Below are 14,862 nucleotides of genomic sequence, written 5' to 3'. Positions count from 1 at the left end.
TTTTGTCCAGTGTGTGCAGGAGGGTTTTCTGACAGTATGTAGACAGGCCAACCAGGGGCGATGCCACATTGGATTTGGTACTGGGTAATGAACCCGGCCAGGTGTTAGATTTAGATGTAGGTGAGCACTTTGGTGCTAGTGATCACAATTCAGTTAGGTTTACCTTAGTGATGGGCAGGGACAGGTATATACCGCAGGGCAAGAATTATAGCTGGGGAAAGGAAATTATGATGCGATTAGGCAAGATTTAGGATGCATAAGATGGGGAAGGAAACTGCAGGGGATGGGCACAATCGAAATGTAGAGCTTATTCAAGGAGCAGCTACTGCGTGTCCTTGATAAGTATGTACCTGTCAGGCAGGGAGGAAGTTGTCAAGCGAGGGAGCCGTGGTTTACTAAAGAAGTTGAAGCGCTTGTCAAAAGGAAGAAGGCGGCTTATGTTAGGATGAGACGTGAAGGCTCAGTTAGGGCGCATGAGAGTTACAAGCTAGCCAGGAAGGATCTAAAGGGAGAGCTAAGAAGAGCAAGGAGAGGACACCAGAAGTCATTGGCGGATAGGATCAAGGAAAACCCCAAGGCTTTCTATAGGTATATCAGGAATAAAAGAATGACTAGAGTTAGATGAGGGCCAATTAAGGATAGTAGTGGGAAGTTGTGTGTGGAATCAGAGGAGATAGGGGAAGTGTTAAATGAATATTTTTCGTCAGTATTTACAGTAGAGAAAGAAAATGTTGTCGAGGAGAATACTGAGATTCAGACTACTAGGCTAGATGGGATTGAGGTTCACAAGGAGGAGGTGTTAGCAATTTTGGAAAGTGTGAAAATAGATAAGTCCCCTGGGCCAGATGGGATTTATCCTAGGATTCTCTGGGAAGCCAGGGAGGAGATTGCAGAGCCTTTGTCCTTGATCTTTATGTCGTCATTGTCGACAGGAATAGTGCCGGAAGACTGGAGGATAGCAAATGTTGTCCCCTTGTTCAAGAAGGGGAGAAGAGACAGCCCTGGTAATTATAGACCTGTGAGCCTTACTTCGGTTGTGGGTAAAATGTTGGAAAAGGTTATAAGAGATAGGATTTATAATCATCTTGAAAAGAATAAGTTCATTTGCGATAGTCAGCACGGTTTTGTGAAAGGTAGGTCGTGCCTCACAAACCTTATTGAGTTTTTCGAGAAGGTGACCAAACAGGTGGATGAGGGGAAAGCCGTGGATGTGGTGTATATGGATTTCAGTAAGGCGTTTGATAAGGTTCCCCACGGTAGGCTATTGCAGAAAATACGGAAGTATGGGGTTGAAGGTGATTTAGAGCTTTGGATCAGAAATTGGCTAGCTGAAAGAAGACAGAGGGTGGTTGTTGATGGCAAATGTTCATCCTGGCGTTTAGTTACTAGTGGTGTACTGCAAGGATCAGTTTTGGGGCCACTGCTGTTTGTCATTTTTATAAATGACCTGGAAGAGGGTGTAGAAGGGTGGGTTAGTACATTTGTGGACGACACGAAGGTCGGTGGAGTTGTGGATAGTGCCGAAGGATGTTGTAGGGTACAGAGGGACATAGATAGTCTGCAGAGCTGGGCTGAGAGATGGCAAATGGAGTTTAATGCGGAAAAGTGTGAGGTGATTAACTTTGGAAGGAGTAACAGGAATGCAGAGTACTGGGCTAATGGGAAGATTCTTGGTAGTGTAGATGAACAGAGAGATCTTGGTGTCCAGGTACATAAATCCCTGAAAGTTGCTACCCAGGTTAATAGGGCTGTTAAGAAGGCATATGGTGTGTTAGCTTTTATTAGTAGGGGGACCAAGTTTCGGAGCCACGAGGTCATGCTGCAGCTGTACAAAACTCTGGTGAGACCGCACCTGGAGTATTGCGTGCAGTTCTGGTCACCGCATTATAGGAAGGATGTGGAAGCTTTGGAAAGGGTGCAGAGGAGATTTACTAGGATGTTGCCTGGTATGGAGGGAAGGTCTTACGAGGAAAGGCTGAGGGACTTGAGGTTGTTTTCGTTAGAGAGGAGGATGAGGAGAGGTGACTTAATAGAGACATATAAGATAATCAGAGGGTTAGATAGGGTGGATAGTGAGAGTTTTTTTCCTCGGATGGTGATGGCAAACACGAGGGGACATAGCTTTAAGTTGAGGGGTGATAGATATAGGACAGATGTCAGAGGTAGTTTCTTTACTCAGAGAGTAGTAGGGGCGTGGAACGCCCTGCCTGCAACAGTAGTAGACTCGCCAACTTTAAGGGCATTTAAGTGGTCACTGGATAGACATATGGATGAAAATGGAATAGTGTAGGTCAGATGGTTTCACAGGTCGGTGCAACATCGAGGGCCGAAGGGCCTGTACTGCGCTGTAATGTTCTAATTCTAAAGGTGAGGTGATTTAATGAGAAGGTGGTACCTGACGAGTAGGGGGAAAAGAGACCACGGTGTAACTTGGGAATAATGACTACACCACCAATGAGCAGTGGATGGTAGAAAACACCACCTGGAAAGATTTCAGTAAGGGGCAACGTCACCATCTGTGCATTAATGGGGACAGCTGTAGGCCCTTCAGCCTCTCGAGCATGTTCTGTCGTTCAATTTCATCATGGCTGATCAGTATATTGACTCCATTTAACTTCATACGCTTACGTCACAAAAATCTATCAATCTGAGTTTTGAAATTTTCAACTGACTTAGCCTCAATAACTTTTTTGGGGAAGAGTTTTGGATTTCCACTATCCTTTAATGTGAATGGGTGCTTCCCATCATCACCCTAATTTTATGGTTATGCCCCATGTTCTGGACTTCCCCACCACAGGAAATGCTTTCTTTCTATCTGCCATATCAAATCCTTTAATCATCTTAAACACATCAATTAGATCACCTCAATCTTCTATCATCAAGGGAATACAAGTTTCCATCAAAGCCAAGATGCCAAAGCAGGCATTCACAATAAGGTCATGAGTGGCAAGGTGTGGCAATGGCGCTTCTCATAGGTCTTCCTTTTTCCTCAACCGAGCATTCCCATCCACTGCGGTTGACAGGGCCTTCAACCGTGTCCGGCCCATTTCCTGCACTTCTGCCCTCACCTCTTCCTCTCAGAACCGCGACAGGGTTCCCCTTGTCCTCATTTTCCACCCCACCAGCCTCCACGTCCAAAGAATCATCCTCTGCCATTTCCGCATAATGCCACCAAACGCATCTTCCCCTCCCCTATCAGCATTCCGAAGGGATCATTCCCTCCGTGACACCCTGGTCCACTCCTCCATTACCCCCGACACCTCAGCCCCTTCCCATACAATCACAGGAGTTGTAATACCTGCCCTTTTACCTCCTCTCTCCTCACTATCCCAGGCCCCAAACACTCCTTTCAGGTGAAGTAGCGATTTACTTGTACTTCTTTCAATTTAGTATACTGTATTCGCTGCTCACAATGCAGTCTCCTCTACATTGGAGAGACCAAACACAGATTGGGTGACCATTTTGCAGAACACCTCCGCTCAGTCCGAAAGCATGACACCGAGCTTCCGGTTGCTGGCCATTTCAACACTCCCCTCTGCTCTCATGCCAACATTTCTGTCTTTGGCCTGCTCCAATGTTCCAGTGAACATCAACGCAAGCTTGAGGAGCAGCACCTGATCTTTCAACTAAGCATTCTGCAGCCTTGCAGACTGAACACGGAGTTCAATAACTTCAGAGCATGACTGGCTTTTTAAAAATATTTTATTTTTTAACCATGTGCCTGCTTTTCATGTAGTCAGAGCTGCTCATTGTTCTGCTATTAACACGCTCGCTGGACTAATGCTTTATTTTTCCCCACAAGCATTAACACACTCTTTGCTTTTGCCCCAGGACAGCTTTATTACTTAATCTGTCCTGCCCTCTGCCCTATCAAACACCTTCCCCTTTGTTCTCTCCCCCACCCTCTCCCCTTCAACTTGCTTAAAACCTAATTCTTTTCTAATCTTCGCCAGTTCTGATGAAAGGTCACAGACCTGAAACGTCAACTTTGCTCTCTCTCCACAGATGCTGCTAGACGAGTATTTCCAGCACTTATTGTTTTTATTTCATGAATGGCAAGGGCTTTGTTCACAAGTGAATGAACTTTCTGAAGGAAGTTGTGGAGAGGGGCAGTCATTATTCTCCTGTAACAGTTGCAAGTTTGCTTCTGAGTCATTGGGAAACCAAACTAAATTCTTTTAAAGAGATGAAAAGAGGATTGAAGAGCAACTTCTCTCCCTTCTATGAACAGATCTTGTACTTTCTCACTAACAGCATGACTGTACACAATTACTGTGCCACATCTTTCTATATAATTTGTAATTTATTCATTTGTCTTAGGCATTGTCATATACAGTAACTTAAAAGCAACAGTATAGTACATGCTCATTACCTGTTTATCCTGCAGATCTGAGGAGAGTTCATAGCTTTCTGACAGCGATCTGGAGCGCTTGATTGCTTCTTCCTCAGCTTGCTTTCGTAGTATTGAGGTGGAATGTTGAAGCTTGGGTCGCCGAGGACGCTGCTGACCAGGGGAGATGGGGAATGCGACCAAAGAACCACCATCAAACTGATCAGGACTGGCAGCAGCGCTCTGAGTTATTGGGCCTTGGCTGTAGCTTGAAGGGCTGTCAAGAGATGTGCCAGTCTCACTTCCTGGAGCATCACCCTCCACACTGGAAAAAAAAAGGAAAATAATTCACATCAGCAACAGATAGATAAAATTAGTTTCCTCCTCTCAGATCTAATTATTTGCTAAGTCAGTGATACATAAAGTAAAACCTAGATGGACGCAAAGACAGTTCATACAAATCATCACGTGTACCAGTCTTGTGGTTTTCCTATTATACAGAGGTTCAAAGTACACATTGGCGTGTAAGGCTACGGAATATTCAAATGTTCCGAAGGCATAAAGGTAGTCACCTCAGTTGGATAGCTCTGGTAGAATATTTAAATTAAATCAGCATCAAACAAACTCATGTTCCTTCTGCTGAAAGCAAAGTTTAAAACATACTAAGTTCTTGCCTTCCACAGTGATCCAACATTCTTTCCTCATCAACAAATACAATTTTAAAAATACACACTACCCCTGCATGCACAGCATTCTTCATTAATATTCTTCAAAAAGTAATTCAAAAGATAACATTATATGATTGGATACAATCATTTTACCCCTTTTTAGACATCTGAAACAATCCTGTGAAAAGTAGGTAGTGCTGATCGCATCCTGTAGTATATTTGTTACATTACTTTCCTGACATTTGGAGCAATGGCAAAGCAATTATTTTTTATGGTGTGCATGCAAGCTTCCACAATCCAGTTCAACCAGATATCATAGACGATTTAGGTTTATCATTAAAAACTGAATATACCAGTCAGAACACATCTTGAGCAAATTTATGAAACTAAAAAGCAAGGTGAAAATTTGTGAATGAGAGTCAGATAAAAGCGTTCTATGTCAACATGACATTGCTCAAGCATGTACTTTGAGAACTGTTTAGTTTAGTTTAGTGATACAGCACTGAAACAGGCCCTTTGGCCCACCGAGTCTGTGCCGACCATCAACCACCCATTTATACTAACCCTACACTAATTCAATCTTCGTCTTCTTCTTTGGCCTCCTTGTCTCGAGAGACAATGGGTAAGCGACTGGAGGTGGTCAGTGGTTTGTGAAGCAGCGCCTTCCGTGTTGTTTCAGTCGCTGTGAGGCAACTATGGAGTGACCTCTCCATGGCGCATGCCTGGGCAAATTTCCCTACCACCTACCTATACTAGGGGCAATTGCTAATGGCCAATTTACCTATCAACCTGCAAGTCTTTGGCATGTGGGAGGAAACCGGAACACCCGGAGGAAACCCACGCAGACACAGGCAGAACTTGCAAACTCCACACAGGCTGTACCCAGAATTGAACCCGGGTCGCTGGAGCTGTGAGGCTGCGGTGCTAACCACTGCGCCGCCCCTGCAGAACTGTTCTACAGAAAAAAATCATAGCATGTTGCAGCAATGTACTTTACTCCTGTTCCTCTTTGTGTGCATATGTTAAGTTTCCAATTGTATTTTGCAGTTTTTCTCACTTTAAAAGATCATTTGGGAGGATTCTCCAACAAAAACACTAATCATAAACAAAATAAAAGCAATAGGTTTTTAATATTTCAGATCAAAATAAATTCATAATTCACGACAATTCAATGCCCCAGAAGAGTCTGTACTAACAGTTAAAACAATTGAATAGCAATAAAGCCTGTAATAATCTAACATGAGTCCCTTGTGCAAACATGGTAGAATTTGAATTTAAATTTATCTCCCATGGCATCATTGCTCATGCGTAGCCCAGGACCTGGGGGGGAATTTCTGATCGTTACCACTGTTGTGTGCAGGCTACAAAAAAAAAACAAAAGTCCGAGTGTATCAGGCCTGTGTCCTCAGTACCTTGCTCTATGGCAGCGAGGCCTGGACAACGTATGCCAGCCGAGAGCGACGTCTCAATTCATTCCATCTTCGCTGCCTCCGGAGAATACTTGGCATCAGGTGGCAGGACCGTATCTCCAACACAGAAGTCCTCGAGGCGGCCAACATCCCCAGCTTGTACACACTACTGAGTCAGCGGCGCTCGAGATGGCTTGGCCATGTGAGCCGCATGGAAGATCGCAGGATCCCCAAAGACACATTGTACAGCGAGCTCGCCACTGGTATCAGACCCACCGGCCGTCCATGTCTCCGCTTTAAAGATGTCTGCAAACGCGACATGAAATCCTGTGACATTGATCACAAGTCGTGGGAGTCAGTTGCCAGCGTTCGCCAGAGCTGGCGGGCAGCCATGAAGACAGGGCTAAAATGTGGCGAGTCGAAGAGACTTAGTAGTTGGCAGGAAAAAAGACAGAGGAGCAAGGGGAGAGCCAACTGTGCAACAGCCCCGACAAACAAATTTCTCTGCAGCACCTGTAGAAGAGCCTGTCACTCTAGAATTGGCCTTTATAGCCACTCCAGGCGCTGCTTCACAAACCACTGACCACCTCCAGGCGCGTATCCATTGTCTCTCGAGATAAGGAGGCCCAAAAGAAAAAAAGAACAAAAAAATGAAATCGAGCTTCACAATATGATCTACCTACCATTTTAAAAAATGTGCTTAGGATCGTTTGTTCTTCAGTCCTAAAATGCAACTACAAAAAAGAACTTTCCCTTTTGTCTCAGTTATTTACATGATTACAAAACATATTTTTCTACCTCCTATTTTACACTGTGCATTTGCAGTGTGTGAAGTGATAATAGGTACTCTATCAGCTAGGGAGGATTTCTTCCTACCACCATTGAGTCTCTAATGACCATCATTTGCCACAGTCTGGGTGACGCATTCCAATCACAATATCCAAGGTCAGTATTAGTCTACCTTAAATATTCTCATTTGGCCTGATGTAAACATTAGTACAACTCTGCAAAACAAACACTTCAACTCAAACAGAGTGGTGCATTTGCACGTACTGTAAGCTACATATATTAATATACAGAGCCCTGTTCTTTGCATACAGAAAGAACATGTACACACATTGCACCTGTTTCAGCTAAACAAAATAAGTGACAGCCATTTGCTGGTTCATGCCTCAGGGCAATGCCTTGATCAGTCAAGCTGCCTGGTTTAAATTTCAAATAAAGCTTGGCAGTTAACTGCCAGTCACCATAAACTGGTGCATTCTCCATGGCAATGCCTCTACCAGAGTCCACTTGCCAACCAATCAGCAGTCTCTTCTCATACAGTATAAATTTGTTGCTTTCCCTTGCATTGATATTCTTGCGAATTGTCCTGATGAGTACAAGACGAAAAGCTTCAAAAAAATGTCTGTTTTCAGCAATATTCATATAATTTTATCTTAAATCAGTGGGAAGGACACAAGCAGCACATTTCTATAGGGAATGCTGCATATTTTTGAGTATGTTAAGGTAACACATTTTAGGGCTATTCAGTAAAAGAGCTTATACCCAAAGTCACATTCTGATCATCAGAAATCATTTTATTCAGTACTTGAAAATGAATAAATCGTGGGCTTACTTTGTCATTTAATATGAGAGATCAATTACTCAGTATAGAGTGGATAAGCTTCTCTTTGCACGTTAAGCAATGGGATTAGCTACCTCACAATGACTTGGTTTTTAAAAAAAATTTCTTTCGAGGAGGTGTGGGTGGAGGAAGAGTGGGGGGGGAGAAAAAGTAGAGGAAAAGAGGCAGAGATGGAGACAGCTGACACTACTTCTAAAGTTAAAAAAAAGCTTCACATTTACAGGTGATATCAGTCAGAGTAACTAAAATCTTTCCACGTATTAGGATAGTTTCCTTTATTATAGACTAGATTTGTAAATCCAAAATAAGGGCAACAAATTGAATCTGATTTTGTTTGTTGCAACGTCACACTTTTTAAGCAAACCACATCTACAAGAATTAGTAGAATAGAAGTTATTGGTCTATCTTTAAGTCTGGAATGTATTTAAACAGGCAGCTGGTCCTGTAAATGGGTCAGGTGACTTTGACAGGACAAGAATCCAGACCAACTACTGACCATGTGGCTGGCAACAGCCACAAACAGGAAAAGCAATGCTTCTGTTTGAAAAGAAAATTACTATGGAACTTTAAGTAACACTGAAGGCTTTGCTGGATATTTGTTCAGTTTACTCTTGTGCAGTAGGACTCTGCTTTTCTTCCAACAAATTGTATGGGTACAGTAACAGTGGTTTTGACCAACAATCCACAGGCCTAAACTGGTAAATCCAGTTGAAGAATTTGAATGAAGTTTTAAAAAGATCCAGAAATAAAGTGGTTATCAGTAAAAATGATCACAATTGGCATAAAAAACCCAAGTGGTTCACTGATGTCCTCACAGAAGGAACCCGATTATCTTTACCTGGTGCAACTTATATTTGACTGTAGGCCCGCACCAATGTGGTTGACTTTTAACTGCCCTCTGAAGCCACAGTTGTATCAAAACTGCTTGTAGTATTTCAAGGCAGCCCGGAATCACCTACTTATGGCAACTGTGGATGGGCAATAAATGCCAGCTTTGCCAATAACGCTCACATCCCAGAAATGAATAAATATAAAAGTGAACTGGCATCCTCATCACACCATGGATTAAGTTAGTGGTTCCCAAACACCTTTTGCTAACCCACTCATCCAGAGATTCACACCCATGCTCACTTCCCTCTTCTTAAAAGAAAGTCAATAAAAAATAAAATTGTGCACCGTGTAAATTGGGATGCTGAATCACTACCTGCCTGCTTTGCAGTACTGGCAATGACCAACTTCACCCTTCCCTGCCCATGCTTCATATTTTTTCATTGAGATATTTTTATTTTCTCAGCTAAAATAACATTGTTTGAGATGAAAGCAACATAAATAGCACAGTACCAGTACTATACAACTGAATAAACTTGAACATAAACATGTGATGACTCACCCTTATGATTAGGAGGAGTCTGCTAGCCAGCACACAAATTATAGAAACTCTGTTCGATTTTGTAAAGTTTCAAATGCACAGTTTCAGCATTCAAGCTGCTTCTATATTTGTTCTTAATGTAATTAAGAGAAAATCCCACTTCACTTAGATATGCTTCGGTAAAGTGGATAATTTCAAAGGCTCTTTGAAACAATTAATTTTTTTGAATTGAGCACCAGAACTGATCGAGAGACATGGTTTAAAAATTCTCTCTATTAAAACACAATCACCTGCATTCAAATTCTCAGACTCACAGCAATCTTTTCCTTTGCTACTAAGTCCTCTGAAAATCGATTTTGAATCCAGGTGAAGTCCTGCAATTCATTTGCCTCTCATTCAGGGAAATATTTGTTGAATTTTGTACAAAGCTGAGGCAAATGCTCCAAGAATTACATGCTCACCTTCCAGGGCCAACATTTCAGTCTACAATAACAGAAGTCAACATAGCTACAGTGTCTTGTAGCACATTGCTACTCCTAAGCAAAAGTCCCTGTTCTGAATTACAAATATTCAACCAAGTTATTTCTTGAGATGTTTAATTGTTTTTTTAAAAACAATCAGCTCCTGAGAACAACACTCCTGTTAGTACATTTCCATAGGCACTGGCCATCCTCTGGCAAACAGCCGTGCTTTGTGTGTAAACCTACACAGCAAGTGCTAGCAGGCTATTCAACTGTGGACAGGAACACAACCAAAGTCTCATTTGATGTCCACATTTATGTACTCTCCACATAGGCGCACTTTGCAGCTTATTGAGCACAGACTGGGTTTGATTCCAAGTCTGTGCTTAATAAGCTGTAACGTGCACCTATTGAGCAGAGACTGGGAATCAAACCCAATGTACAGTTCTGACAAAAGCTCATCGACCTAAAACATTAATTCGGTTTCTCCCTCCACAGATGATGCCTGATCTACTGAGTATTTCCAGCTTTTGCTGTTTTTATTTGAGCTGAACAATAACCTTGCCACAAAAAAGGTTCATCATCATTACACAAATATATAAGCACATACAAAATAGGAGCAGGAGTAGTCCATAGAGCTCTCAAGTATGTTTCGCCATTTAATATCATAGCTGATCCTCGACTTCAACTCATTTTCTTGCCCGATCCCCATATCCCTTTGGAGTCCAAAATTCTATCAATCTCAGCCTTGAATATACTCACCAATTGAGCACCACAGTTCCAATGGGCTGGAGAATTCCAAATACTCACAACCCTCGAGTGACGGAATTTCTCATCTCAGTCTGAAATGGATGCCCCCTTATCCTGAGTTTAGGCCCCCTAGTTCCAGACTCTCCACCCAGGGGAAACAAACAGCCTTTCAGTGTCTACCCTGTCAAGCCTTTTCAGAATCTTCTATGTTTCAATAACATCACTTCTCATCCTTCTAAACTCCAGAGCATTCTACTCAATCGCTCCTCATAGCACAACCATTACATCGTAGGAATCAATATGGTGAACCTTTGCTGCACTGCCTCTAAGGCAAGTATATGCTTCCTTAGGAGACCAAAGGTTTACACAGAACAACTGCAGCGAAACGTCCTTACTTTTGTACTCCAACCCCCTTGGAATAAAGGCCAACATATTATTTGCTTTCCTAATTGCTTGCTGTACCTGCATGTTAAGTTTCTGTGTATCTTGCATAAAGACACCCAAATCCCTCTTAACACCAACATTTAATAGTTTAGCACCATTTCTTTTTAAATTCATTTTTTCTATTCTTCCTGCCAAAGTGACTAAACTCACATTTCCCCAAGTTATACTCTATCGACCACCTTTTTGTCCACACAATTAACCTGTCTCTAGCCCTTTACAGACTCTGTCCTCCTCACAGCTTACATTCCCTATTAGCTTTGTATCATCGCAAACTTGGATATATTATACTCGGTCCCTTCGTCTAAGTCATTAATATAGATTGTAAATAGCTGAGGCCCCAGCACTGATCCTTGTGGCACCCCACTAACAGCCTGCCAATCTGAAAATGACTCATTTATTCCTACACTTTTTTTCTGTCCTTTAACCAACCAACCCTCTGGACATGCTAATACGCTATCCCTAACCCCATGAGCCATTATCTTATGAAATGACCTTTCATGCGGCACCATATTGAATGCCTTTGAAAATGCAAATATACTCCTTCCACTGGTTCCCCTTTATCTACCCTTCTAGTTACATCCTCAAAAAACTCTAATACATTCATCAACCACTATTTTCTTTTCATAAAACCATGTTGACTCTGTTTAATCATACTATGATCTTCTAAGTGCCCTGTTATCACTTGCTTAATAATGGATTCCAGCGCTTGTCTGATGACTGACGTCAGGCTCAAGGCCTTCAGTTCCCCATTTTCTCTCTCCTTTCTTGAATAGCAGTGTTACATTTGCTACCTTCCAATCCACTGGGAGCATTCCAGAATCTAAGGAATTTTGGAGGATCACAACCAGGACATACACTATTTTTGAAATTAATTATTTTAGAACCTAGAACATAGGCCATCAGATCCATGGGATTTGTCAGCTTTCAGTACCATAATTTCTCCAGTACTTTTTCTTCACTAATATCAATTACTTGAAATTCCTCACTCTCAATAGAACCTTGGTTCCCCACTATTTCTGGAATGTTTTATGTCTTCCACTTCCACAATAAACACACACACAAATAGATACAGAGGAGGAGAAAGAATTAAAGGGGGGAAGGTTTAAAGTAGTTGAAGTAATTCAGTTACTGGTTTTGGTTTGGACGTATAAAGTCTTTGACTGAAGTTAAGTCTTGCAGTCCTTGTTGGGGCCCAGTGAACACTTTCAAACTTGTTTTGCTGGTACCAGAAGTTCTGCAGGAGTCATCTGTCTTGAGGCTTAAGTTACTTCCATGGGTCCCTAGAACTTTGCGTGAGACAGAGAGACAGAGGTGCTTTCTTCTTGAAGTTCAATTGCAGTTTGTCTCCAAATTTGGAGCACAATTCAGTCAATTCCAGGTTGACCAGCAGGTTAGTCATGTGACTAGCTTTCTGTTTGAAACAGCCTCGCCTGCGAGGATTGTGGATTCCTCAAAGCTAACCAGACACTGTCAGTGGGGAGTGGAATGCTAGCACTTACACATTCAATGACTTTCAATGTCTCTTGATCATCACTATTGACAAAATCCATCTGGCTACTTGGATAGGGAGTACTCCCACCGTCTCTTCATGCAACTGTCTTTCAGAATGCAAATGTGTAGCCATGTTTTCAGCCACTGTTCTGTGGTCTTTTTAAAACAAGTTATGTTCAATGTCCAGTAAGTTTTCAAATAATGTTCCATATGATGAAATTAATATATTTCCATTTGGCAGGTGTGATTTCCATCACACCTCCACATCTGGCTGAATGAAATGCAACATTAGGGGGAGCATTTCATTTTAAAATAGAAAGAGGAGAAAGTACAGGAAAACACACATGCATTTCCCTCATTCATTCAGAAATCTCAAAATTGTTACAGTCTGCCTGTAAAGCAGTGCTGCTTTAAACTGCCCCCTTTTCTTGAGGTGGGTCTGAGATAGTTATGTGTTGCCCAAGTGGTTTAAAGTTTCTTTACTATCAGCCTGCAATATGTTGCGAATGGGCATCCTAATATACGTGTGATTTTTGGGGTGGTTTGCAGTTTGCGCATTTCCATGATTTTCCAGGGTGCCTTTGTTCCTGTTGAAATCTGCAAGGGGATGATTAGATTTAAGTAGTCCTTGTTTGGAGTTCTGATCATGGGAGTCGGCAGTGGGTGGATCCACTCTGATCTCTCTTTCAGTGCTCTGATGAATCGTACAAGTGTCCCTTTTCTCCTGACTGTGGGGGTGGATTCTTTACTAAGCTTCCCTTTGTCCTCTGGGATACTCCTGTTTGCAGATATTTGTCAAGATTCTACTGCACTCCCCTGCGGTACTTCAACTAGGTGAGGCATCGCCCTCAGTTTCTCTGCCCTCTGGAGGACTTTCTTTGTCCTTTCAGGTTTCTGTAAATGCTGTTAGCAACTCTGGTGGGGTGTTTCTGGTGTCTGCATTTACATTGGATGATGTGGGGTCTGATTTTTCAAACATTTCGGGGTTGGCTGACTGGACAGTGGGGCTTTTATTTGGGAATCCTCCTGTAACCTGTCCTCTTTGCCCCTTTTTCCCTTTTCCTCTCTAACGTCTTGCCAGCCCTGTGCCTGTCTGTCCTCTTTTGTTCTCAGCAGTAGTCCCTTACAATTCAACAGCTCTCTGCTGGAGGGTCCTTCAAATGCTGATACGGGACTTAGGGGTGCAAATTTCACTGCAGGTTGGAGTTTCTCCTCAACTTGGCACATGTGGCAACTCCTACAGTACTCCACCACATCTTTGTGGCGTTTTGGCCAGTCAAACTGCTATCTTATGCAGGCTTTAGGTTTTTCATATATTGACATGTACAGCCACTGGAATCCCATGGGGCATTCTTAATATTTCCCTCCGGTACCTCTGTGGCACCACTAACTGATGAACCACTGTCCACTCCTTGCTCTCAGGACCGTAAAGAGAACTCCACTTCATCAGTACCCCAATTCTTTAAACAATAGCAGAGACTCCCTCTGCTTCAATTTCAGTCTGGGCAGCCTGTGCTAACTCTCTCAGCACTAGGCTGGCTCGCTGAGCCTCAGCTAGGGAAGATCCATTTAATCCATTTCCTGGGTCCTCTAACTTTCCAAAGAAAGTCTCAGACAGACAGACCTCATGGTCATCTGTCTGCAGTGCCAATTCAGTCTCCTCCAGGGAAGCTGGTTTGGTCATGACCAGATTCACTGCACATTCAGGGAACTACATGGGACCAACTCCTGCCACTGCCCTGTCTCGCTTAGCTCCTGCGGTCTCTTTTTCACTACTGGGGAAGCTACCACCTTCACCCCCACCAGATCATTAGCTAGGAGCAGGTCAACATCGTCCACAGGCAAACTAGGGACAACCCCTACAGTCACCAGTCCCGAAACTAGGTCACACTCCAAGTGCACCTGATGTAAAGGTACAGGCGTACATTGCCCTCCAATACCATTCACCACCATTCTGGTATTTACTGCACTCTCTGGGGGAAAGGTCAGGCCTTTTCCCAGTAAAAGGGATCTAGTGGCCCCTGTGTCTCTGAGGATTACTATGGGCTTGCTTGCCCCACTCGAGGGATATGGGGTTACTCTTCCATGAGTCTCAAAATCCTGATAACCTTCAGGAATCTTATTAAATTTTCCTGCACCTACAGCAGTATGTTTCCTGGGCCTTACTACTGCTGCAGTTAAAGCCACAGCTTGTTCAGCTGTGCTTTCCATCAGGGTTCTTTCTCCTTCACTGAGTGGGTGTGCCCTGATTAACCCGACAGGCTTTCCCTGTAGTTTCCAGCAGTCAGCTCTTAGATGACCTGCCTTGTTACA

At 42.9% G+C, this 14,862-nt stretch overlaps 1 protein-coding gene across 6 annotated transcripts in view; it reads right to left on the bottom strand.

Moving 5' to 3' along the window:
• Positions 1–14,862, bottom strand: part of iqsec1b (IQ motif and Sec7 domain ArfGEF 1b) — a 708,606-nt gene that overhangs the window by 149,507 nt on the left and 544,237 nt on the right. For all 6 annotated transcript variants that reach the window (XM_068051803.1, XM_068051799.1, XM_068051805.1 and 3 more), the window contains one exon: positions 4,373–4,655. In XM_068051803.1, the coding sequence (XP_067907904.1) occupies positions 4,373–4,655 (283 nt within the window). The remainder of the gene's footprint in view (positions 1–4,372; positions 4,656–14,862) is intronic.

The sequence above is a fragment of the Heterodontus francisci genome, chromosome 19 (genome assembly GCF_036365525.1).
Source record: "Heterodontus francisci isolate sHetFra1 chromosome 19, sHetFra1.hap1, whole genome shotgun sequence".
NCBI classification, from domain to species: Eukaryota; Metazoa; Chordata; class Chondrichthyes; order Heterodontiformes; family Heterodontidae; genus Heterodontus; species Heterodontus francisci.
The sequence above is the reverse complement of the archived record's forward strand: the minus strand, read 5'-3'. Positions and strand labels throughout refer to the sequence as shown.